This window comes from Agelaius tricolor, unplaced genomic scaffold (genome assembly GCF_023055355.1).
Source record: "Agelaius tricolor isolate 1412-34295 unplaced genomic scaffold, bAgeTri1.0.p SCAF_24, whole genome shotgun sequence".
NCBI lineage: Eukaryota > Metazoa > Chordata > Aves > Passeriformes > Icteridae > Agelaius > Agelaius tricolor.
In genome coordinates this window covers 539458-564733 of record NW_027269284.1, presented here as the reverse complement: position 1 = coordinate 564733, position 25276 = coordinate 539458, and the positions used below count along the sequence as shown (strand labels likewise).

Below are 25276 nucleotides of genomic sequence, written 5' to 3'. Positions count from 1 at the left end.
TCTTGGGGCGTCTGGCAGCATTATAGGGCTGCCATAAGGTCCCGCTTGTGGGGGCAGAGGGGACAGCCCCGCGGCTGGAGCCATGGACTGGGGCTGCATCACCCCGGAGGGATGCTGTGGGGGGCACAAAGGGACAGGGGACATGTCCCTATCCTGCCTGAACCCCCTGATGTGGGGGAGCTCCTGGGGGTCCCACCCCACGCTCGGCTCAGGGTCCCCAGGTCACCTCTGTTCCCAGTGGCCGCTGGCTTGGAATCAGACACGTCCCCTTGCTTTCCTGGGGCCGAGACAGGACGCTGCGGGTTTCTTCTGCTTTAAAAGAAAACCAAAAAAAAAAAAAAAAAAAAAAAGGCACCCAGAAATGGGAAAAGCTGCTTTTTTGGAGTTACACTGCGCTGCTGTTCCTGCCGTGCCGCCACGTCCGTGCCCTCCCTGCGCCCGCCGCTTTGGCAGGCGACCTGCGTGGGACCCTGGGGACTGGAAACCCACGGGTAAAAAAAAGCACCTCCTGCGGTTTGGGGTTTTGGTTTTATTTTGTTTGTTCAGTTCAGAGCCTGGCTTTGTCTTCGCCGGGGTGCACGGAGGAGGGAGAGCGCGCCGTGGGTCTCGGTCACCCCACGAGCGAGCGGCGCCGGCTCCGTCGGATGTGCCAGCGTGTGTGTCTGGGGGTGCTTCCCCCCTCCCGTGCACACCTTTGGCAGGAGGCTTGGATGACATCTTGCTCTGGCACGCTCCTCGCCTTTGATCTCGAGTTTCCTGCCATGGATAACGTGTTCGGCAACACGCGAGCCCGGCTCCGCAGCTGCCGGGGAGGGCGATGCGGGTGCCTCCTCCTCCTCCTCCTCCTCCTCCTCGTCCCGGTTTTCCCCAGCTGGCTCCTGCCTACAGCTCCCGGCTTTCCTTTGTTTCGGGTGCCGCCAGGACGGGCTCTCACAGCCCAAGGATGCTCTGAACCGAGCAAAGCCAAGCAAAAAGACACCTCCCCCCCATCCCTTTGTTTCCAAGCGTTTGCGGGCTCAGCTGGTTTTTACACGGCGGCTATTCATGTGCCCGGGCAGATAAACCCGACTACTCAATGTCTGTCTTTTTTTTTTTTTTCCCACTCTGAGTTATTTTGGGTGCTTTAGTTTGCAGGGAGCACATCCTGGCTGCAGGCTGTGCCAGAGGGATGCAGCAGCTTTCTGGGAACGGGGTGCATTTGCCAGAAGCATAACTGGAACATCTCGTGGTTGTCCTCTGGTGTCCTCCTTGCATCTCCTCGGGTGAGCAGAGCCATAAGCTCTCAGCACCACGCTGAAATCTGGGATCACCAGCCCTTCTCCTGGGAGAACTCTGACCCTGGTTTTCAAGACCTGCTGCCAGCAGCAGCTTTGGGAACAGAGGAAGGTGAACAAAACCCAGGCCCATACTCAGCAGTGATGGCTGAAATCAGCCTTTTTTTTTTTAATATATCCTTGACTTTACATTAGTAAAATATAAGTTCTAATATTATCATCATCATCATTATTTTTTAGATTCCTACTGCTGTTTCATTTCCCTCAGGTGTTGGGGTTTAACAGTGAAACCATCATCTGAATTCATTTGAATGCTATTTTTTTTTTACACAACAGATGTACACAAAGCACCTTAAGCGTGTCAAACAGCCCCTGAGTAAATCATGTTGTTTGCTCTATTACTTTATTCATACAGGTTCAATGCTCCAGCTGATGCATCTGGAGTGCTGTGCCATCTGGAGCAAAAATTAAATACAAATTTGGCTCCTGGCCTGGAAAAAATAACAACCCCGTGCCCCACTAATAATCAGCAGTGGAAGGATAGAGCCCCTGACAGAAGAACTGCTTGGGGGCAATGTGGAAGGAACCCAACATGCACTAATTGAGGTATTTAAAACATATTAAAAAAGGGAAAATAAATGCTTCCAGCCCTTTGTGCCAGAAGCAGACAGGAGCACCAATGTGATCCCGTTACCAGGTCACAGGGCTGTGCTGGCAGATGGTGGTCCTGATCCTGAGCGGATGGTGGAGCTGCTGGAGGTGGCTGTGGTGGTGATTTCCCACATCTCCCAGCCCTGCTGCTGGAGGAGATCCCCTCCACAACCTCCCACAACCTCTGTTCCACCCCTGCTCAGCTCAGGTTTGCTGATTTTGTCCCCGTTCACCAAGGCTGGGACACTCCAGGTCTGCTTCTTGTGTTGCTGGCATTGCTGTTTGGTCAAAGGCTGTCTCAGATTTGGGGAGAACAAGATGTGGAGGTGAGTCAGCTCTGCTGGAGCTTGCTGCTTGTGCATCCCAGGCTCAGATCCAGTCACCTGCAGGTGTGATTGGAGATAACTGTGATGGACCAGCCGTGAAGGACACCTTTGGGGTCAGCGTGCTCTGAATGGTGTGGGATCTGTTGGACCTTCAGATGAGGAACACTGTGTGCCACATGGGAAATAAGGTGATGGCTGCTGGTTGTTGCCACTGTTCTTGGCTGGAGAGTGGTCTGGCCCTGCCCTGGGGGAGAGGCAGGTGATGGTGTGGACGAGGAGGAGGAGGATTCCCTGGTGAGGAAGCAGCAGAGCTGCTCAGGACTATGGATCTGAACCAAGCCTGGAGGTTGTACCCAAGAAGAGCCAACTTCCAGCTGCTTCCTGGGCTAAATGATGTGTGGGATGACAGGAGGACTCCTGGCTTTGCAAGCAGGGCTTTTGTGCTTCTGGACCATCTCTCCAGGTGTTCCCCCTTGGGTCACCCCTGCCAGTGACCTGCTGTCACCTCCCCTCGGGCTGTGTGGCAGAAGATGTGTTGTGAGTGATTCCCTCACAGCCATAAAACAACATTTGGATGTGGAAAAGGTGGAGAGAGGCACAGCTGGTGCTCGTTTCCTGTTCCCACCACCTGCACCTGGAGCCTTCTGCCTTGGGATGACAGCGCTGAGCCGTGGTCCTCCCCCACCTTGCCAGGCTCCTGCTGCACAGTAAACCCAAACAAGCCCGTCCTTGGGGCCGTGGCAGGAGGTGCAGATCATCCTGCTGCTCCTCAGCCAATTTGGACCAATTTGGACCAATTTGGACCGTTGGTGTGGAAGCCTGGAGGGTGTTTTTTGGGGTGGAAGCTCCCCCGGTCTCAGCAGCGGTTGGTGTGCCCGAGCTGGGTTTGTTTGTTTTTGTTCCTGCAATCATTCCCCTTAAAGCTGAGTGTTGTTGACACAAGATAAGATCGGCCGTCACAGCCATTCCCTCCCCTGTCACTGTTGCCCTGGAACCGCTCAGACTCAGATTGGGAGCGGCCGTCCTGGTGTTCCCGTGTCCCCACCCCGAGTCGCTGACAGGGCTCTAAAGCGGCATCAGTGATGGTGTGATACGGGGCTTAACTGCGAGAGAGCCCAGTCATCGCCTGAGCCCGGCTTAACTGCGAGTGAGCTCAGTCATCGCCTGAGCCCGGCTTAACTGCGAGAGAGCCCAGTCATCGCCTGAGCCCGGCTTAACTGCGAGAGAGCCCAGTCATCGCCTGAGCCCGGCTTAACTGCGAGGGAGCCTAGAGTGAGCCCAGTCATCGCCTGAGCCTGGCTTAACTGCGAGAGAGCCCGGAGTGAGCCCAGTCATCCCCTGAGCCTGGCTTAACTGTGAGTAAGCCCAGTCATTGCCTGAGGCCGGCAGGTGCCACTCACTGTGTGGAGGAATGCCAGGGATCCCATGGAAAACGAGGAATGCCAGGGATCCCATGGACAACGAGGAATGCCAGGGATCCCATGGAAAACGAGGAATGCCAGGGATCCCATGGAAAAGGAGGAATGCCAGGGATCCTATGGACAACGAGGAATGCCAGGGATCCCATGGAAAACACACTTCAGGAGATGATCCTTACCCACGTGGTTTTGCTGCAGCCGTGGGCAGCGGTGATTTGCTCCCTGACCTGAGGGATGGGAAAGCCCTGACGTTGACAGTGGGCTGGAGCAGGGCCTGTTCCTCCATCCTGGGATGCAGAGGTCCCTGCTGGAGATGGAGCTGTGTCATTTTTGGATGCTGTTCCCTCTGGAACAGTAACACAGGGAATGTGTCGTTTTCCTACTTGTCTGGCATGTTTAAATTCCATCAAAGAACAAAAAACAGATCTAAAGGGTTCCAGCCACATGTGGAGGTGTCCTGCTCACAAACACTTGCAGTGCTGAAGGGATGGTGAGGGGAGATAAGCCTGGCCCTAATGCCAATGAGTGGATGGGCAGCAGGAGCTCATGGACCAGATCAGCTGGAAGCAGCTGGCTCAGTGTACCTGAAGGCTGGGAGGTCTCATGTTGCTCCAGTGCTGGAGCTGCAGCTGGATCAGGCTGTGGAAAAAGCAGAGATGTTGAGAAACAGGAGGAGCAGCGAGGGCAGGGTGCTGGGAAGCCTAGGCAGGGATATCCTGCTTTTTTTGCTTCATCTTCAGGACTGTGAGTGTGAGGAGCAAGAAGGATTGACTTCTCCAGGCTTATTTTGGCTTTAGTTTCATTTTTGGGTGGGTTTGCAGGACACCAAGACTGCTGAAGAACTTGGATTCTCCTGGCTCTGAGGGGGAAAAGGATCTTTGCATGGCATAATCCTGGAGGCCCATCCCAATATTTAGGGGACAGCATGTCCTTCAGTGTGCTGTCTGCATGGAGGCAGGGGATGGAGATCCATGTGACAGCCACAGGGGTTACTGATGTGTTGGAAACCATGAAAAGCCCCTAAGAATGGTCACATAGGAACTGGGACTTCTCCAGAAAGGTGGTGGGATTGATAACCCAACTGAAGTGCACCTGCAGCAGCACCCACAGCATGGTCACCAACAGGAGAAGGATCTGGAAGCCACTGTGCATCAGGAAAGCTGTGACGTGGTTGCCAGCAGAGAGTCATGTGGGATGACTCAAACCAATGGATTGCTGCAATGGATGGGGGTAACTTTCCATGATTTCCCAGCAGCCCTGGCTAACTGGGAGGTCCCAGCTGACTGGAAGTGAGCAGATGTGACACACACAGCTACAAGAAGGGCAGGAAGGAGGATATTGGGAACTACAAGAAGAGCAGGAAGGAGGATATTGGGAACTACAGAGCTGTCAGTCAGGTGACAGGAGCAGATCACCCTGAGCAGCACCAGCAGGGCAATCAGAGGATCTGGAGCAGCCAGTGGCAGTTTGTGACATGCAGGTCCTGCCTGACCAACCTGATCTCCTGCTGTGACAAGGTGACCTGTTTTGGCAGGTGAAGGAGGGGCCGTGGGTGTGTCTCTCTGGACTTTGGCAAGGCCTTTGACACCACTTTTTCGTGGCAGGGGCTGAAGTCACCATCCTGGAGGGATTTAAAAGCCATGAGGATGTGGCACTTGGGGACGTGGGTTAGTGAAGGCCTTGGCAGTGCTGGGTTATCCTTAGAGGGCTTTTCCAACCTAAACGATTCCATGATTCTGTGATTTTATTATCCCCTCAGAGGATTAATCCCACCACTAATGCAGCTTTTCACTCGCAAAGCGCTTTAGAGGAAGTTGTGCCAGGAGAGTGCTTGGAGAGAGAAACTGAAAGTGCTGAGCAGGAGGGAGCTGCCCTCCTGATTCCAGCCTCTCCCAGCCTGTGCAGAAGGAGTGAGTTTCCCAGCTTCTCGGTTTATGGGAGTATTTTGGGGAAAACACAAGAGCTCCGTGACCGTGCGGCTTCCCAGGCATTAAACCAGGGCATTTCAGCTCTCCCGTTGGTCCTTGAAATCCAGGAGGAGCAGCCCGGCAGGTAAGAAAGTGGGTGAAGCCAAATTACCCATCAGAACTGGGCTGGAGGGGTCAGTTCCCACCCAACAACTTCAACTACAACAAATCCACCCGAATGGATGGAGTGGATCGTGCCTCCCGCTGAGCGGGGCTCTCGGATTGTAGGGATCGAGTTCAGCTTCTCTCCTCGCAGAGCTTTGTCCCGAGCAGGCAAATATTTCCTCGGTGCTTTAGCGACTTCCATTTTCCTATTGTTCCCTGTAAAAACCCGTCGCCAGGCTGGGCTTCCCCCGAGGCAATTTCCTGGCTCTGCTCAAACCAAGCTGCGGGGTTGGGGTTTTTTCTTTCGCTTTTTAGTTGAGAAGTGTTGCATTAGACCCCTTAGACCCGGTGTTTTTCTCTCTTAGCGTGTGAGATAAAATAAAAGGCTTTTGGAGGCTGTGGTGGTGGTGGCCATCTGAAGTGGGATGGGATTGTGTGATGTTGGGTGGTTTGAGGGCTGAATAAATTGGGATGAGCTGGCTGGAGCCTGTCTGGTGGAGCTGTTGTGGGTTGGGTGTCCGTCACCTGAGCCCTGCACCCCGGTCTTGCTTGGCATTCACACCAAAAGAGCCTCACCATTGTGCTGAGTGTTGTTTGGGGGTGGCACTTTGGGAGTAAAAGCAGGAAAAATGGATCATTTTCTCATCTGTGGCTTTGCCTGAGGGGTGCTGAGCTGTCCTGTGCTTCTGACCATTCTTGGAGCTTCCTCCTTGCGTCCTCCTCCTCCTCCTGGAGCATCTTCCCCATGCAGCTGCCAGTGATGCAGCAGGAGGAGCAGGTCAAGGAGGTGATGGGAAACACCTGGGATGTGTTGCAGCCAGGGCAGAGGGATGGAGCTGCAGACAAGCCTGACATCAGTGGTTTATTCCAGCCTTTGATGCCAAAGCTGGCAGCAAGAGAGTGCAGGGAGTTGGGAGATGGGACTGCAGTGGGGATGCTGGGTATTTGTGCCTAAAAACTAAAAATGATATGGTCCTGCAGAAAAATGGGCTGGAGAAGAGGAATTCTGCTGCCATCCTTTCAGGCACCTCCAAAAGGAGGGGTTCTAAGACAAGCTGATGAAATTGTGGTCTTGTTTATACTGAGGTTGGAACTTGAGTCCCTTTAGGTTTCTTTTTTGGATGGAATTTAAAAGAGGAAAGAAGTAAGCTCTGACAAAAGTTTAGTTTCTTTCTTAGAAAACTTCTGTTTTCTAACAAAAGTTGTATTTCCTCTCCAAAGGATTCCCTGAATCCTTTCTGCTTCCTCTAGGTTTGATTTATCTCAGCTTTTGATGTTCTGAGCTGGCACATCCAACTTAGTAGCAAATTGATATCAAACCCCAGATTGCACATTGCCTGCCTCATCTTCTAAATGAAATAATTTATTCTTCAGTATTATGAATCACTCATTGTGAGGGTAGCAGCAGATCCCAGTCTGTTTCCATGAGGGTTCCATGTTATATTTTCCTTATCAACCCAGAGGTCATTACCACAGAGCTGTGTGGTTGAAGGCTGCTGTGTGGATGAAAGCTGGGCACAACTTGAGTTTTGTTGCTCAGATTTTTTTTTCTTATTCTTATTATTAAAATGATGTTTTCCTAGGCAAATGCAGAACAAGTCAGGTGGTTGGGATGGATTTTTTTTTTTTTTTTTTAGCTAAAGCATCCATTTCCATAAGAGTTGGAGCCCAAAGATGAGCTGTGAATCCCTGGCAGGTTGCTTGCCCAGGATGGGATCCTGTCTTGAGCCTATTGTGGATGGACTGATCAGGCTTGCCTTGGATACCCACATCATTCCAGACAACCCTGTGCAGCACTGGGCTGGAAATCCCCCTTTTCCACCCCAAAACCAGCCCAGATGCAGATTTCTCTGTGAGGACTCGCTGTGTGGCAACCATCTCTGCGGGCTGCTCCGTGCTTTTGTTTACATCTGGTAGAAAACTTCTTAAATTTCCTGGCAAGGGAGTAATTCTAATCCCTTTCAATGAGATCAAGGGATTAGTGTCTCAGATGCTTATAAAATTGTGAGGATTAGCCAAGCCTTCCCCCCTCCGTTCTCTCGATGCCACTCAACGTCACCGCCGTGTTTTAAAAGGGGATCTCTGCGCTGTTACCAAGAGCTGAAGCAATTTCTGGGAGCCTCTGCGAATCCAAGCATTTAAAAACCACGTCTTCATCCTCTGCCTTGCTCCCTCTGGATTTTTGTGCAATTTTTAGGGTGTTTTTCTCTTTTCTTCCAGCATCCCTGGTACCAAAGCACGGTAGCTGTTCAAGCAGATACGTTGGGTTTGCGTGGCTTGGCTGCGTTGCGGCGCCCGTGCAGGTAAGTAGGGAGCTGAGCCTAAAGTTTTCCTTCACAGAGACTTGCAAATTCCCATCTTGAGAGGACCAGATCCGTGTTATTTCATGACTTTGCCCCTCATTTTAAAGGATTTGGGCTTTCGTGGTCCATCCCCAGAGGGGAATGGTGCTTCTGGGCTGACAGGATGCTCTCACCCCAGCTCTTGGGAGCAGGATGAAACTCCACACACCCACATTCCTGCATCCTCTTAATTACAACCTGCACTTTCATTAGGACTTGCTGCCTAACCAGCTCGCAGGGAGCTGACAGGGAGGAGGGTTTAGTTCAAACCCTGTTGCCTCTCCCCTCAGGGCACTTTTTAAATGCCTTTTCTCCCGGGTCGATGGCTGCGTGGTCGCTTGACCTGTGTGAGCAAAGCGATCCCGAACTGCAGAGTGGTAGGAGCTCAGAGCCAGGAATTCCTGGCCCCGACCCAGTAGAGTTTCAGAGGCAAGCTTTTAAATATATACAAAGACAAGCTCATAATTTCCACTCTACTAATGAGGCCACGGCGTTTTCATTGAAAGGTGCCAATAGGCGCCGTGGTGGTATTTTAGCAGCCTTGTACTGTGAATCCAAATGTGATTTAACATGGCAGCCCCCGCAGAGCCGAGGAAAACCGGCTTCTCCCGCTGAATTTCAATGATGCTGCTCAGCAGCACCTCCCAAAAATCCCCTCCGTGCTGGGACCTCTCCTTGTGTTTCATCCCGACAAAGCTTTTCACTTCGCCGAAGGTGAGAATGGGTTGAAAGGGGATATTTAGGAGGGGAAAGTCTTCATTTAAAGCCTGGGTTTAACAGATGTGTGGCTGGCTGGTGCGAGGCGGCGATTTAATAACCGGGCTGGCCAGAAATATCATTAAATTGTAGTAAAAAAATGGAACGTGAGGGCTCCAGGCACCGTGTTCTCTCTTGACCTTTAAAAAGCCACTTGAAGCTGCCAGCCTGCTCGTTGCTAAGCCACCTCCTTAGTGCCACTCATATATTTTCCCTTCTAGTAGGCGATTCAGCACCCGGGAATTCGTGGAGATCTGACAGTAAACTGTTACACGAAATTCCCACTGGTGGTTTTTAACTTTGTAGCCTCGAAGCTCTCAGAAAATATTTAGCAGGTTTTGTTCAGTCATTCAGTCAGTTGGAAGAAAAATGTAAATTTTAAGTAACTCACAAAAGGTGTTTGCTTTGGTTTGCTTTTTTTTTTTTTTTATTTTAAAAACAAGTTGTGCATCGGCAGCACAGCTGTAAATTGAGGTTTTGCTTATTTAGGGCTCAGTTTTTGAGGAACCCCTGTAAGAAGCAAAGGAGAGGTGTGGGCAGGTGGTGTTGAAAATTTACACCTGTTTGTCCATCACCTCCTGGTTACAGACACCTGGGGTATGGCTCCACCTGGATTTTAGAGTCACAGAATCATGGAATGGTTTAGATTGGGATGGTCCTTCAGGGCCACCTCATTCCACACCCTGCCATGAGCTGGAACACCTTCCACTAGACAGGGTTGCTCCAACGTGGCCTTGAACATTTCCAGGGATAGGGAATCCTCTGTGCCAGTGCTTCACTAAGGTCCCTTCATTTTCTGCACCCCACTAAAGTCAGGCCACAATTCCTTGAGAATATGGAAGAAGGATGATATCCCATGGCATCACCCTTGGTGCTGGGACTGTGACAGAGGAGGAGATGCATTTGTTGGTTGGTGGATGTTTCTCTTCAAGCACCTCAGTTGTGCAAGTCTGGCTGTGGAAAAGTTCCATTTTCCATTCCCAACTAAATTTTGAGGGGTTTTCCATCCTTGCAGCCACCTTTTTTGTGCCAGTCCCATAGAGGTGAAGCAGTTTTTGTCTTGTTTCCATATGATTCCCAGGAGGTTTTTTTGCTGGACTCTCTGAAGCGTTGCAAAACCATTCCAGTCTCTGTTAGCAAGGGAGAAGGAATGATAAAAAAAAAAATGCTCCCCTAAATCCCAGTACTTGGGTCAAAACCAGGAAAGGGTGGACTGTCTGTGCAGCTCATTTTTTGGAAGTATTAGGAAAAATTGGAAACAGCAGTGACGTGGCATTGGTGTGAATTCCCAGCAGGCTGGGGTTTGGGATTGTCTGGGTTTCCCTGAAGCCTTTTTCAGGCTGTCAGGATTGTAAAATCCAAACCTGGCTGGATCAAAGGGGGCCTGGGGGAATGGCTGCTCCATGGGATTTGTTTAGGGACTGTTTTTCCCCAGTATCCAGTCATGAGCTTTTTCACTCTTCTCCATCCAGCTACCCCTTCTTAATTTTTACCTCAAATATAAATGGTGCAAATTAAAGGGTGCATTCCTGAGGACTGAAAGCCAGGATCCAGGAGCAGACAGCAGCAGCATAAAGAGGAATTCTTCCCTCTCTGGCCTCATGCTGCTTTTCCACCACAAGGCTTTACAGCCATCTGGATCCCCTTTCAGATTATGCCCCCCCTCACAAAAATCCATAACCTAGCAACCTTATTTAGTGTCAACTAGATCATTCTGCCTTCCTGTTCCCAAATTGTGCTTGGCTCCTCCAACTGCCTTTATAGGATGGCTGCTGGCAGCTGTGATCCCATCACTGGTTCAGGGTGCTCATCTCCAGCAGGCTTTTGTAGGATTATTGATTCCTGTGTGTTGCAGTGATCATCATTTTTTTTTCCTTCATTAAAGGAGCTTAGGAAATGGGGGGGAAAAAGGGTTTTAGGAAGTTGTTTAATCCATCTGCTTCTCAGTATTAGGGTGGAGAGGGCAAGTTGCTCTTTGGCTCCATGGAAAGTGATTGGTTTTGGTTCAGCCTGAAGACAACTTGATCAAAGTGGGATTTTTTTTTTTTTTTCTTCCAATTGTGATATTTTGGGAGTCCCCATTGCTTCCCACAGCTCTGTGTCATCACCCAGGAATTTTTCAAATTCCCTGGAGTGTTTAAGATCAATTTCTCTGCTCTGACCCTTCAGCTGTGTGGGCTGAGTGTTTCTCATGGAGTTTCCAATTTATGTTCCCCATGGAACCTGTTCATTGGGGAACACTGTGAACAAGGAAAACCTACTACAAATGAAGATGGGAGATTATTCCCACTTGCCTGTGCTCTTATTGCTCTTTTTGGGCTAAAATACACCCAAATTTAATAATGTTTGTCCCACCACCATCAGCCCATAAAGGGAAGTGATGGCTCCTGCCTCCTCTTTTCACCTCAGGAGTACAAAGAGGGCTGGGGGCAGGAGGGGGCAGCAGCACATCCTTTCCCACCACACTTTGGGGAGGAAGAGTGAGCTCACCAGCTCGTGACGTTGGAACTGCATGCCAGGAAAAGGGGGGAAAAATAATTACAAATCCCCAAGGCCAAAGGGGAAAGATTCCTCAAGTGTTATTTCATCTCTGAGCAGTGAATGGAGCTGTCCTTGGGCAGCTGGTGTGAGCCTTTCTCAGAGAGGCTCTGCCAGCTCTGCTTCAAACCCTCCTGGGAAGTGATTCCCAGTTCTCATCCCTGATGGGAGCTCAGGCAGGGCTCTCTTCCAAACTCTGCTCCCCCCTCCTCCAGACTGTATTAAATTGTCCTATTGATTTTATTATTTTTTTTTCTATTTATTTTTGCCTGTTTTCCTGGAACTTGCAAAATCAGCCCTGAGCAAACCTCTGGTTTGCTTTTCCAACGGCGCCAGGAGAAGGAACTTGACTTTACAGTGGGTGATGGGAGCTGCAGCTGACCCATTTCTGCACATTTCTCTGCCAGTGGTAGCAAAAACATTTTCCCACTTAAAGCTTCTCTTCAGTTTTGAAGTTCTGGGATTAATTGTTTCTTCAACTGCCTGGAATCAGAAGGACTTGCTGGAAATTGCAGCAGTACAGTCGTGCTGCCGGATGTTGCTTTCCTTAGGCTTTCCTATTTTTTTTTCCAATTGCTTTGTCGTGTTGTCACGTCACTTTCTGTGTCCCCTGCCCAGAGGCAGTGGAGAGGGTTAAGGTTTTGTGTTTGGTGTCAGCCTGCTGGGGAACACAGCCAGGAAATTTCCTGATTCCAGTTCAAAAAAAACATCGGATCCGCTTTCAGGGAGGAGGGATCAAAGGTCCAAAGCCCTTTGTTCTTGGAGGTCAGTTTGGTTCCTTGGATGTCCAGGCACACAACAAAAACCCACCAGCACCCCCAAACCTGCAGGCAGCCAAAATGGGTGAAACAAATGTGGTTTTTGTACTGTTTGACACCCAGAAGTTCTTTCTGCTGCTGTGATGGTGCTGCATCACCCCAGCCAAGCTTTGTGGATGCTGGTACAACTCTGCCTGTGGTGTGAGGGACCTGTTGGGATGTTCCCTCTTCCCTAATCAATAATCCTGCCAAGCCTTGCACCATCCCTCACGCTCCTCCATTCCCTGCCAGGTTTGTGGAGTGAAGGATCTGGGCCAGGTTGGCTGCTCAGAGCTGGCACTGGATGTGGCATCCCCGTGGTAGCGTCGTAGCTCTTTGAAATTGCATCATGCCAAGAGGTTTTGTTCTCCCCCCATGCTCAGTCCTGTTGTTCCTTGGTTTTGGACAGCAAAGGCCATCCCTCCTGGCTGGAGCAGCACTGAGTTTTCCCCCTGCTCCAGGATGCAGCTGTGTGGCATCTCTAGGGTGATGGCAATGCTGGTTTGGGGCTGGCTCTGCAGCTGCCTGTGATTTTCCCATCACCACGCTGCAGATCCTGGCTCTGGACCAGCTCCAGAGACAGAGCTGAAGGAAATTCCTTCCAGCTGCTTGAGGTCAGGGCTTTGCTTTGCTTTTGGGGTCCACGAGGGGGATTTTTTTGCCTGCAAGTTAAACGAGGGCGTCTCTGGCTGCCGCTTCTTAACACCTGGAAGAATCTTTTTCTTTTAAATATTATCCCGTTAGTCATAGCCATTAAATAACCTTCCTCTTGTAGAACCATTCCATGGAAGAATACCCTGCTTTGCATCACAACTTGGGCTGTTTCAGAAAGGTCTTGTCAGCTGCTCCCAGTTTAACTTTCAACCAGTTAATAACGCTTTTGGTTAAACCTGTCTGAAACACGTTGCGAAATCGCCTTTGAAACTCGAGACGCCGTTCACGCCCGCTTGAAACCTTTCCCATCGATAAAATATTCCAGCTTGGAGTTTGGCCACGGCTTAGCATTCCCTTTTCCCTGAGATTCGTGATTTCAGGCCTGCCTGTGTCTGGCTCTGCTGGGTGTTTGAAGCTCCTGGAGATGAGTTGGCTTTGCCAGCCTGGCCGGTGGGATGCCCAAACCACCAGCTCCATCCAGTTAATGGCTGAGGAGATTGAGGCTGAGTTTGCTTTGAACCCCCGTGGAGAAAGTTGTTTTTGTCTTGAAAACATAAAGTAAATCCCTCTAAAAACAGGAGTTTATTTACAACAGCAGAGGCAGAAGCCACTGCTCCACCCAGCATGGGGCTGTATTTAGGTGTGAGGATGCACAGTACATGCATGGCCCCTTTATGCACTAATGTTATAAATAAATAATAATAAATTTTTTTTTTTTTTAAAAAGGACAAGCAGCTCCTTTTAATAAGTAAAACCCCAGGAAGGAGCACACAGTTCCAATCCATGTGGCAAAGCAGCGGGGAAGCAAAAATCTGCAGCTTTCAGCCCATGGCATTACTTAAAGTGGCATCCCTGGTGTCACCCCCTGGCTTCATGGACCACAGCTCTGCCTCGCTCCCCTCCTCCTCCCTGCCTCAGTTTCTCTAGCTGTGAGCAGACAATTGCATGCTTTATTAATCCCTGAGAGATCTCCTGAGGAGCATTCTGTGTACAAGGTTGGCCCCACGTATTAAGGGCTTGCTGTGGCTCTGATGGGGATTAATTTGGGACGTGGCTTGGGGAGGTTTACCTTTCACAGCCCAACTGTAATCAAAGCCCTGCCACGCTGGAGCTGGCTGACCTGTGACACTCCCTTCCTTGGCTGCTCGATGGGCCATTAACCAGCACTTTGGCTTTTAATTAAAGCTGGGGTTTGTCCTCCTTGGAGAAATGTGGATGTGCCTGGCCCCACGTTGCTGAGTCATTGGAGGGTGTAAGGAAGGAGCTCAGGTTCTTCTGCCATTTGTGGCTCTCTGCATCCCAGGACAAGGAACCATTGTTCCTTGCTGTTTTTCACAGAATCATGGAATTACAGAATCATGGAGTGATTTGGGTTGGAAGGGACCTTAAAGCTCATCTCATTCCACCCCCTGCCATGAGCAGGGACAACTTCCACTGTCCCAGGTCACTTCAGGCCCCATCCAAGCTGGTCTTGAACACTTCCAGGGATCCAGGGGCAGCTACAGCTTCTCTGGGCACCCTGTGCCAGTGCCCCCTTTTCTGTGTGCAGCCCATGTCCCCCATCCCAGGGGTTTCAGGGACCTGCTGGGGGCCATGGATGCCCCACAAGCATCATTTCTCTGCTCTGAGATGCCTTGACCATGGAGAGAGCAACAGGGAGGCTTTTGTTCTGCACCAGAAACTTTTCATCCTTCTTTATGGCTCCTTTTTTATTTCTTTTGGCTGCGCCCTTGCAAATCTGAAGCAGCTTAAAATACAGTTCCCTCCCCCCCACTCCCCTTAAAAAAAAAAAAAAAAACAAAAAAAAACCCCAAAGCTTGGCTGCTTGAAATCATCAGATTTCACTGGAGTCTTTTAAAGTTAACAGTTTCCTGGATCCTGGGCAGACTAACTGATTTTCCCCCTTTAACCTCCGTGGTTTTTGCTGTAACGTTTCTCAGCTGTTGCAGCGGGAGGGAGGGAGGACCAGGGCAGCACCAATGTGGAGAAGGTTATTTCACACCGGGGTTGGATGAATCTGGTGTGGGATTCCCTGGATTTGCACCACAGGGGACAGAAGGATTGTCCCCAGGAGGCTGAGCCCCCACGAAATGGCTGGCAGGTAGGACATGGCTGCGTTCATGACATTCTTTTGGGGCAAAATATTGGGGAAATGGTTCCATTGGAGAGGATAGTGGGGTGCTGGGGGGTTGGTCTGAGCTCTGTTTCTGCTGATTGTCCATTTGCTGAGGGCTGTGATGGTTCCTAGCTGTGCTCGTGGATGTGGGGACTGCTGCAAGAGCAGCACAGCTCAGGTGCACACGAGCATGAGGAATTTTTCTGGCTTGATGAGATTTGCTATCCCAAAAGCAGCCTTGGATGTTCCATAGCCACAGAATCTCTTAGCAGGATTGCTGAGAAGAGCATCACAAGTTAGAAGAGTTGTAAAGGGAAGAAAAGCTACAGTCCAGCGCTGCTTGGTTTTGTTGCCAAGAGTTGCAAGAGTTGTTTCTCCTTCCTTGCAAAAATTCACCTGGAGCTTTCCCAGACCGAGGACATTTCTCTGGGGTGGCTGAGGAGCTGGAGGCAGCCAGCCCTGGCCAAAGGCAGTGATTGTCATCCTGAGGGTGAGGTGGGGCAGTGTCCTCCAGCTGAAACACCCTCATGCCCCAAGTGTGACCGAGGGGAGCCCCTGACCCGTCCCAAATCCCTCTGACCCACAGCACTGAAACCCAAACCCAGCCCCGCCGCTCCGAGCTGCGCATTAACTCCGCCAGAGCTGGGAACAAAGGTTTGGGGGCTGGATTGGGCTTTTTAAAATCGATTTGCAAAGCAAACCAGCTCAGCTGAGCGGAACAGGCGTCGGTGGAGGAGCGTGAGCTGCCTCCTGGGTGGTTGCTGGGCTATAAAATCCCATCCCCACCAGCGCTGGCAGGGGGATGTGCCGGCTCCCCGAGCTCTCGGAGCGTTTCCACGTTGGCCAGGAGAGGTTCTGAACATGCGTGGTGTTGGTCTCTGGAGGCTTTAATCAAATCCAGGCTTTACCAGAAATCGACTCGAAACTTCCAGCGAGGGAGGAAACTGAAAGCAGCCGGAGCAGGGAGGCTCCCGGGCGGGTGCTTGGGGCTGGCAGGGATGTTGCCTTCAGCAAGGGGACAGTCCCGGTGAGGCAGCCGGGATGAGAGGTGAGTCTGCTCCCCCTGGGAAGTCAGGGGATAGCTTACAGGGTTTGATGAAAAAAGGGGGAAAAGGAGATTTGGGAGTGAGGATGCTGCTGGAAGGGACTCTCAGGGGACACTTGGATTTTGGAGCATCGCTCCCCAGAGGGTGTGGGTTCAGATCCTGCGGTTTCCCCACCGCCTTCCCACCCCGTGCAAAATGAGGAGCTGTGCAATTACTGCACCGTGGAAAACTCCCTGCTCCAGGGGAGGGTTTTGTTATCCCTTGGTGGTTTTATTTGGGAAACAGGGCTTAGACTGCAGGTACTTTCCTTGCTTGTAAAACTTCATCACACGTTGCTCTCCCGTGGGCAGAAGGGAAAACAAGGTGTATTTTTAACTTCCTTTTCTAAGCTGGGGGCAGGGGAACTTTGTGCCTGGCCAGCAACGGTTGTGATCATCTGAGGGCAAATGGTTCAGAGAATGATAGGAAGATAAGAGATAATAAATAAGAGCAATTAAAATCCTGGAGGACAGGATTTGCTGAAATCCTTATCCCAGACAGCTGCTCGGGGTTTAATTGGGGCTCTCCAAGGGGAGGGAGGTTTTGGTCACGGGTCCCAGACGTGGGACATGACAGCCAAAATTGCTGCCTCTTCCTCTTGGCTGCCTCTCGCTGGTGCCTCGGGGCTTTCCTGGGGGGAAGGAGCCTGGGGCTGTGCTGAGGAGCAAAGCTGAAACCTGCAGAAGTGCTCTTAAGCCACCAAATCTGCATCTCAGATGGGAAAACAAAGGCTCCTTTACAGAGTCCCCATGATTTCTCTCAGCGGCACTACTGTGTGTCCTGGGAATGTCCTTGTCCTCTTCCTTTTCATCTTTGATGGTTTTGGTGCAGGATTTCTATGGAATGAGGAGTCAGTCTTGGAAACCACTGGAGGGGAAGGGAAGGCAAACTTGCTCCAAGGCTTCCTGGCTGCTTTCAGTATTTTTACCAAGTTACTGCAGGGTTTGAGGGATGCTGGCTGCAGCTGGGGCTGCTTGGATGCAATTCCCACCCTCCATCTCATCCAGTGGTTAACTTGGAAGGATGATGTGTGAAAGGAAAAGAGCTGGAGGAGAAGCTCACAGTGGGAGAAGGAAAATCCCAGCCCCAGCTGATCCAGCCTTGCTTTGTTTTCAGGGTTACCAGGATGGGAACTTGGTTTTGGGCAAGGAGGAGGAGGAGGGGGATGAGTGAGAAGTGATCTCCAGCCCCCTCCACATCCATTCAGGGGACCAGTGGTCTGCAAAGTGCATCCCTAAGGAATGTCACATCCCTGTGCTTTCTCCCTGTCTCCACAGCCTACCCATGAGCTCAGACTTCCAGCATTACAGTTTCAGGATGCCGAACATCGGGTTCCAGAACCTTCCTCTCAACATATACATCGTGGTTTTCGGCACAGCCATCTTCGTCTTCATCCTCAGCTTGCTCTTCTGTTGCTACTTGATCAGGTAAGGGAATATTGTAAGGGAATGTTCCCCCAGAGCTTCCCTGCTCCCAGGCCCAATCACTGATCCCTCCATCCCAAAAAGAGGATTGGCAGCACCTCATTTCCTTGGCAGCACCAATTTCCTTGACACATCTTGTGTCAACCTGATGTCCCACAAAACAGTGACATTATCCACTTAAAACCAGGAGATGCACATTTGCTACTAAAGGTATGGAATTGTGGTCAGCTTCTCAGAAAACCTGGAAAGGGATGTTTCATGGTCCCTGCTTTCTGCTTAATGTTTCAACACATTTCCCTCTGTAATGAGTAACTCGTGTCCTTCGTGCCTAAGGAATGTTTAATACCTGCTCCGTTGCTGATTGAACACAAATTGCTCCTTCAACGGCACAGTTTGGAGATTAATGATGCAGAGTTGATGTGTTAATCTGAGCAATGGGGGAGCAGGATGGCAGGGTTAAAGGTTGTTCCTGTTTGGGGCTTGTTTTAATTATTTTATGGGCCATTGGGGAGATTGTTGGGCTGCTAATTGAGAGGAGAAACTCTTTCTGATGAAGGGAAAATGAGGCAAGTGGAGAAAAACCACAGTGCCTGAGAATTGAGGAGGGGATGGAGATGAGCTGTGCTGATAACCCAAGATGGGAGGAAGCTGTGCTTCAACCTGTGCCTGGGAGCAGAGGTCATCATTCTGCCAGCAATGGTACCCAAAATTCTGCATTCCCAGAGCTCTCCAGCTTTTCCATCCCCTTTCCTTCCCCTCTGTCTTTCCAGCTGGCCCCAGCTCCCTGCAAGCTGTGCATCCATCACATCCCTTCCCTGTGTTCCTGTAAAACAGGTACCCAGTCTCTCCTTGCACCACAGCAGCCAGTCCCCACCAGGTTATCTATCCAAAGGGTGTTGAAGATATTTTATCCTGCTCTTGTAGACCAGGGAAATGAGATTTCAATGTCAACCTTCTAAATACTTGATAATTCCCACCCATTTTCAGTTCTGTATGAAGCAAAACCTCATCAAACATGCAGATGATCCCAAACCCAGGTTTCCTGAGGGGTGATTTGGGCTGCTTGGCCATCATATCTTAATTTTTTTCCCTACAATTATGAAAATTGTGTTTTGAATGTGCATGAAAATAGACCAGAGTTGTTCAGAGGGCTCAAGGACTTGTTTTGCTCAGGTGAAGCTCGAGTCTACACGGCTCACTTAGAAAATTGCAGAGGTGTTTGCACTTTGAGAGCATTTTCCTGGGCACTCGCTGGGTGTGTTGTGCCCCAAAGAAGGAATAACAAGGAGTAATGTCTGGAAGGTCAAGCCAGAAAATCTTTAAATTTAGAAGCTGGAGGCGTGTTGTAAGAGAGAGAGGGTGAGTAACCGGTGAGAGAAGCCAGCAAGGAAGTGGCAAATCCTCAGTCTCCTCACGCCTTTCAATCAAGACTGAGGACCTTTCTGGACCAGACGTTTTGGCTCCTGTTCCTGAGGTGCCATTTAGCAACCCATGATAGATGTGGACTTGGATTAGGTCATCCAGTGATCCCTTTATAGCTCAAAACCCTAGAGAGACTCTACAAATGGCTTTTCAGCCCTCCTCCCTCAGCTCTTTTATTGGCAGAACAGAACCAAAACAGGATCCTCCAGCCCCCATTGGGGAGGGGTTTGCTGTGCTGTGGCTTTTAGCTGTGCCAGTGTCCCAGCAGCATCCACCTCCACGGAAGCTGCTCTGTAATCTCAGCTCAGCTGGGATATAAAAGTCTGAATTTTGGAAGCATTGTAGGTGGACAACAGGATGAGGACCACCCACCTGTAAGGGCAGAGAGACCAACAGAAGGCACAGGGTGGTCCCCTCCAGAGCTCCAGGGCTCTGCTTCCATCTGTGGGGGTTCTTTGCAGGTAACAGCAGCTCCTGGCTTTCCCATAGGTGCAGCATCAACACAGCCCTTCCTCTCTCCCTCCTTTCCCATAACTCCACATCTCCAAATATTTGGCAAACACCAGGCAAGGCTCGTGACACCACCCTCAGGGCCTGGTTCTCATTTCCTGCTCTGGATCAGAGCAACCCCTGCAGCTCTCCCCACATCCCCAGCTGAGGAGGCATCCAGAGTGTGGAAGAGCCAATATCAGGTGGATTCACCCCAAATCACAGAGCTGATGGCATTAAATAAAAGATGTGCTGGAGAAGGAGAGGACATGGACTGTGCTTTGCAGCTGTGTCAATACAGGCTGTGCTGTCTGCTCCAAGGGAAGGAAAAGTGACATTTTTAATTGGATTGGCTCAAAAGAAGAGTCCAGTTTCACAAGAAAAATCATTATTGCCTGTGTATTGTTCAGGTGAACCTCGAGCTTTTCTGGTGCTGCAAACCACTCAGGTCAGAGCTCAGGTCCCTCATGGCTGCTGCCTCTGCTCAGCAAAATTACAGATAAAAAAGGAAGAACAAGGAAATGAGATTTTGCAGGCAGCTGTTTGTGTCTGATCTCTGGTGAATTAATGAAAGTGATAAACTCTTGTTGCCTTTGGTGCCATAAAGCCCAGTCCAGAAGGATGCTGAGCTGAGCAGTGCCACCCTCACTGTGGGTCAGTTCTGCAGCATCCTCTCTCTGTGCTTTGCTGGGGATCATCCAGGGCTCATCCCATCCCAGCCTGGAGCAGCTCAAAGGCTCTGCCAGACTCAGGGTACACAGCACCTAAAAAGTCTTTTTTTAATAGGGTTGTTTCTTTCTGCATTCAGACCTGCCAGGATCCAGAGCTGGGGAAGGGTCTGGAGCTCCAGGAGAGGCTGAGGGAGCTGGGCAGGGGCTCAGCCTGGAGCAAAGGAGGCTCAGGGGGGCCCTTGTGGCTCTGCACAGCTCCTGACAGGAGGGGACAGCCGGGGGGGTCGGGCTGTGCTCCAGGGAACAGGGACAGGAGCAGAGGGAACGGCCTCAGGATGGGCCAGGGCAGAATTAAATTGGATATTGGGGAAATTTCTTCACCCAAAGGATGGTCAAGCATTGGCACAGCTGCCCAGGGCAGTGTTGGAGTCCCCACCCCTGTGGAGATTTAAAAGCCATGTGGATGTGGCACTTGGGGACATGCATTAGTGGTGGCCTTGGCAGTGCTGGGGGACTGGATGATCTTAGGGAGCTTTTCCAACCCAAACAATTTTGTGATTCTGTGAAGAGCCCAAGGAGCCTGGCTGAGCTGGGGACAGAACACAATGATGGGATAAAAAGCCAGTGCCCAGGGCCCCTCTTCTCCTTCTATAAAGCATCTAATGGAAATCTCAGAGCTAAACCTGCAAAAAAAAACTTTCCTCTGCAATTTATCCCCATAGTTGCTCACGTGCTGTGGGTGATTGAGTCACCCAGAGAGGCAGGGAGCTCCCACTCGTGCAGCAGAGATCCCAGAGCCCAGCAGAGGCAGTGGTTCCTGCAGGGAGCAGGGTGACAGCACACAGGATCAGCAGCCAGGCACTGTGTGGTCCCTTATCTGGGGCAGACATCTGCCAGGAATTCCTGGGGAGTCACAGCACTTGACACCAGATGGATGGAGGGAGCAGAGCCTGCCAGGATCCGGGGTCTCCTCTCACAGCTGCACCAGGCCCCATCTGGCCCAGGATCCTGGCTCAGGGAGCGAGGAGGAGCAGGCTGAGCTCGCACGCTTCAGCTCCAGATGTGCTCCTGCTGCTCCCCACATCCTCCAGGGAGGAGGTTTTTAGGGAAAATGTCCCTGTCCAGCTCAGCAGCAACCCAGGGCATTGCAGATCTGTGCTTCCACAGCCATGTGGTCACTTCTTCCCCACCACTGCTCTGTGCAAACCCAGGGCACACAGGGAATATTTCTGTGTCTGCTCTGGGGTGCCCTGACCCCCAGGGCAGCACTGACTCTGACCCTCATTCATGGAGAAAGTTTCCCAGACTTCAAGATAGACTGGAACCCACAAAAGTGTGAAATAGATTGTAGAGAGTAGTGCAGGTGTATCACTTGGGGAGAAATTTAGGTTTTTGGGATTTTTAGTATGTTGTGGATGGAAGCAAGATGGAGGGCACAGGGTGTCATCCTGGGCTTCTTCTTCATGCTTCTTCTCCCTTCTTCTCCATGGGTTTGGGTGGCATTTTGTAATTGGGCAGAAAAGTCCCCATTGTGGGCTCTGTGGGATCAGTTATTGGGTTAAAAGGGAAAATAATCCAGGTGTCAGCTCTTAATTGGATAATTTAGTCTTAAAAGACCTTGCAATAAGAGATTGTTGCCATTTTGTGCCTTCTAATGAAAATCTGCAGAACTCACAGTAGTGAGGCTGTTTTACTGATAAGAAATAATAAACACTTCCTCAAGTGCCTTCAATCCAGACCCAGAAAACCCAACTGGTACCACCACCACTGCTCCAGGGTGCTCCTTTGGCTCATGGGGGCCAACCCCTTGGTGTCCTCTCAGTGCTCCATACACAGGGAAGCTGCTTCCCATTCCAGGCCAGTTTTCCCTTCCTGTGTCTCCAGCCTGGCTCGTCCCCATCTGTGTTTCATAAGCGTCGGATCCCTGCGGCTGGGGCCGGTTTCATCCTGTTCCCTCCATTGTTCCTGCATCTTCTGCTCATGTTTCTGCTCAGGGTCACTGCCAGAGGGATGAGACCCCAGTCTCCTTCTCCTTCTCTTCCTCCTCCTCCTGTTCTCCTCCTCCTCTCTGCCTGCTGCCGTGTTTTCCATGGTTCTGCAGGCAGATTCCTGCCAGGCAGCAATGCTGGATGGCTCCCTGTGAAATGTGGGACTCAGGAGCTTTATGCATCTCTCCCTGCAGCATGAAAATTCATTTTTACCCATCCCTCACCTTCTCATGCCCACAACATTTTGTGGGAGGGTGTCAGACATAAGGGAATTTTTTTCCATCCCGTTTTTATAACTTCCCCCACTGCAGCGTGGCGGGGTTGGAAAACCCCTAGAAGCTCAGGTTGAAGCAGCCAGGGATTTCAGACAGCCCTCAAAATATTTTTGCAGAATAGAAATTCCAGGCAAGGGGGTTTCCCATCTAAAATCACTTGGGGCTGGCTGGGGAAAATATTCCTGTGGCTCTCCAAGCCCTGCAGCCACACATTGACTCTGTATTGAAAGTCCTTGGCCAATTCTTCAGCCCTGGGGACTTCCCTCCTGAGTTTTCCAAGCACTTTATTAAATGCCATGTCTGGTAATGAGAGGCAATATTGGTTGTTTTAATTTTAAGTATATTTATTTTAGGAGCATAATGGGTTTCTCCAGCCAGCAGATGCCTGTGGAGCTCTCTGCTGGCTCTGACTCTGGAGGCTGGGGAGGGAGGGGATGGAAGCAGCACTTTGCTTGTGGCCTAAAATTCCTGCTGGGCTTGCCACTGCAGCAGGTGTTCTTGGAACAGGCCCATCCCATTCATCTCCATCTCTCACTCTGCTCCAGGAGTGGATGTGGTCTGATTGATTTTAGAATTGAGGATAAAGCTGAGTTTGAGGAGCCCAGTGCAACATAATGGGGGCTTTGGTGGGAAACCTCTGGGCAGGGTCTCCTTCCCTGTCCCTGCTGGAGTGGGAGCAGAGCTTTCCTCAAGTCTGAGCCCCCATGCCTTGGAAAAGGGTGCTGCTTTCAGGGTTGGAGCTGTTGCCAACCAGAAGTGGTTGGAAACTGAGAGGATTCATGGCACACTGTGATTTCCTCACCCTCTTTTTCTGGTCTTAACTATGTGGTTGATGTGTGCTTGGAAAATCAGGGAGGTCAAAAGAGGGATAAGGGAGGAGTTGTGTGCTTTGGGATGGAGACATTGCCCTGCCAGCAACAGGGAGATCTGGATGTTGCCTAAACATGTCATTTCCTGTGGCCATTCTCATTTCTGAAATAAAAAATGTGAAATAAAACATGTTAAAGCTGGAAAGGAGGGGAGTGGAATGTTTGAGGTATTACAATAATTCTGATTTTTCTGCCTGACCTCACGTTTCTCCCTGGTTTCATTGCAGGCTCAGGCATCAGGCACACAAGGAGCTTTACGCCTACAAACAGGTGAGATGGTCCTCCAACTTTTGTTTTCCCTTCCCTTCTCCCTAGTGCCAAATCCATCAATTTTCCTCTCCTTGGGAGGTTTCTGGCCCTGTCCCTGCTGATTTTATTGTCCCCTACCAGCTGGGCCCCCCTCCCTCACCTGCTCATCCCTGAGTCTCCCAGTTTTCCACTGAGGTTCTGAGCAGTGGGAACATCTCCACCTTTGGAGCACCCCAGCCTCTCCAGCCTCACCCACTGCACAGCATCACTCCCCCAGTCACCAAACTTCGATTTTGTGGGGTCTGGATCTGCTCCCAGGGTTGGATCTGGCTGCTCCAAATCCCTGAAGCCACAGGGCTTTTCCAGGGAGCAGCTCCATGGCAAACCCAGCTCTTCCCTGCACCCACACATTAAAACAAACACAGCCCAGGGGTGGGTGTGAGGCTGCTGCTTCCAGGTCCTGTTTTCTCCAGGATTTGTGGGATTTTCTGCATCTGACCCCTTGATCTGTGCAGGAAGCTGGGTGGAGCTGGGCTGGAAGCACACAGTTGTCCTGCATTTATAGCCCTCTCCAGGTGCTCAGCTTGGATGGAGGGAAGATGAAATGGCAGCCCAGGAGGGTTAAATCTGGGAGGAAAGCTCCTGGATTTGGTCCTTGTGGTTTTATCTTTCCCCTCCTCCTGTCCCTGCACAGGGCCCCTTGTGCTCCCTGCCTGTGCTGGGTTTACTGGGAGGGTTCCAGTTCTACTGGGGGGGTTCCAGTTCTACTGGGACACTCAGTGGGATCCCTTTGTGGAGATTTTTCCTGGGAATGCTGAAGGCAGAAGCTCAGTCCTGACCCCAGCTCTTTGCCTTGCAGGTCATACTCAAGGAGAAGGTGAAGGAGCTGAACCTCCATGAGGTGAGCACATCCTGGGGCAAGGAAACTCCCTCACCCTCCTCTTCCTCACCCTGAGGAGGGGGGCAAACCCTCAAATCCAACTCCCCTGGGAGCAGAGCATGCAGCCAGCTGGGCTTTGGAAATGGGGAAAGATCTCTGCAAAACTCTGCATGAAACCCTGTCCCTCCTCCTGGCTCCCCTTGGCTTTTCCTGCATCGTTATTGTTATTTATTGTGTTCTTCTTATCGCAGTGATAAGAAGCTGTGGATAAGGGGAGGCCAAGGCAGTCTGGGCCGTGTATAAACAGTGTCCCTGAGCAGGGACGTCCCCTCTGGGGTGTGACAGTGCCCAGCACAGCCCATGGAAGCTGCAGTCAGGATAAACGCCCTGCCCCGGCTCCTGCAAGGGGCCAATCCCTCCTCCCTCCCTGCCCCCAGGGCTCAAACACCTTCCTTTATCTCCATGGCCTTCCAGGCTTTTTGGGGCTGAGCGTTTCTATTCACAGCTCATTTTCCCTGCTGAATTTGAGCAGGAATCTGCTGAAATCCCAGTCAAAGACGGCCTGGATTGATTTATTCCTCTAGAGATAACAAAAATGCCCACCCACATCCGGGCACGAGGCTGCTCATCTGCTCAGCACCAGCTCCAGTTGTTTCTAAACCACTGTTTTGTTTTATTTTATTTTAATCCCCTGAGCAGAGCCCATCCCAGGTTTTATCCTGAGCCTCCACTCCCCACAGCCCCCAGGGTAAACCCCAAGGGCCCCGGGGTTGTGAGCAGTCCCTGTTCCAGGCCCCTATTTCTGATCCACTCCCTTTAAACCGACCTGCAGTGGGTTTTTGTCGGCACACGGGCTTCAAAGCACTTCCTGGGGTGAGAAATGGGCTGGAGGAGGGATTTGGGAATGTGCCAGAGCCGGGAATGGCCTCAATAAACTCAGCCCTCCTCCACCTCTGTTCCCAGCTGTCTGCAGCCCTCCC

The 25276-nt window shown here is 50.9% G+C and overlaps 1 protein-coding gene across 5 annotated transcripts in view; it reads left to right on the top strand.

Moving 5' to 3' along the window:
- Nucleotides 1–25276, top strand: part of RNF24 (ring finger protein 24) — a 30084-nt gene that overhangs the window by 799 nt on the left and 4009 nt on the right. Inside the window, exons 1-5 of one of the 5 annotated variants that reach the window (XM_071447467.1) lie at nt 5582–5721; nt 7962–8044; nt 17307–17456; nt 23395–23437; nt 24276–24317. In XM_071447467.1, the coding sequence (XP_071303568.1) occupies nt 17314–17456; nt 23395–23437; nt 24276–24317 (228 nt within the window). In that variant the 5' untranslated portion in view covers nt 5582–5721; nt 7962–8044; nt 17307–17313. Of the gene's footprint in view, nt 1–5581; nt 5722–7961; nt 8045–15636; nt 15993–17306; nt 17457–23394; nt 23438–24275; nt 24318–25276 lie in introns of those variants that run through there. The other 4 variants (XM_071447470.1, XM_071447469.1, XM_071447468.1 and 1 more) reach the window with 4 other exon arrangements.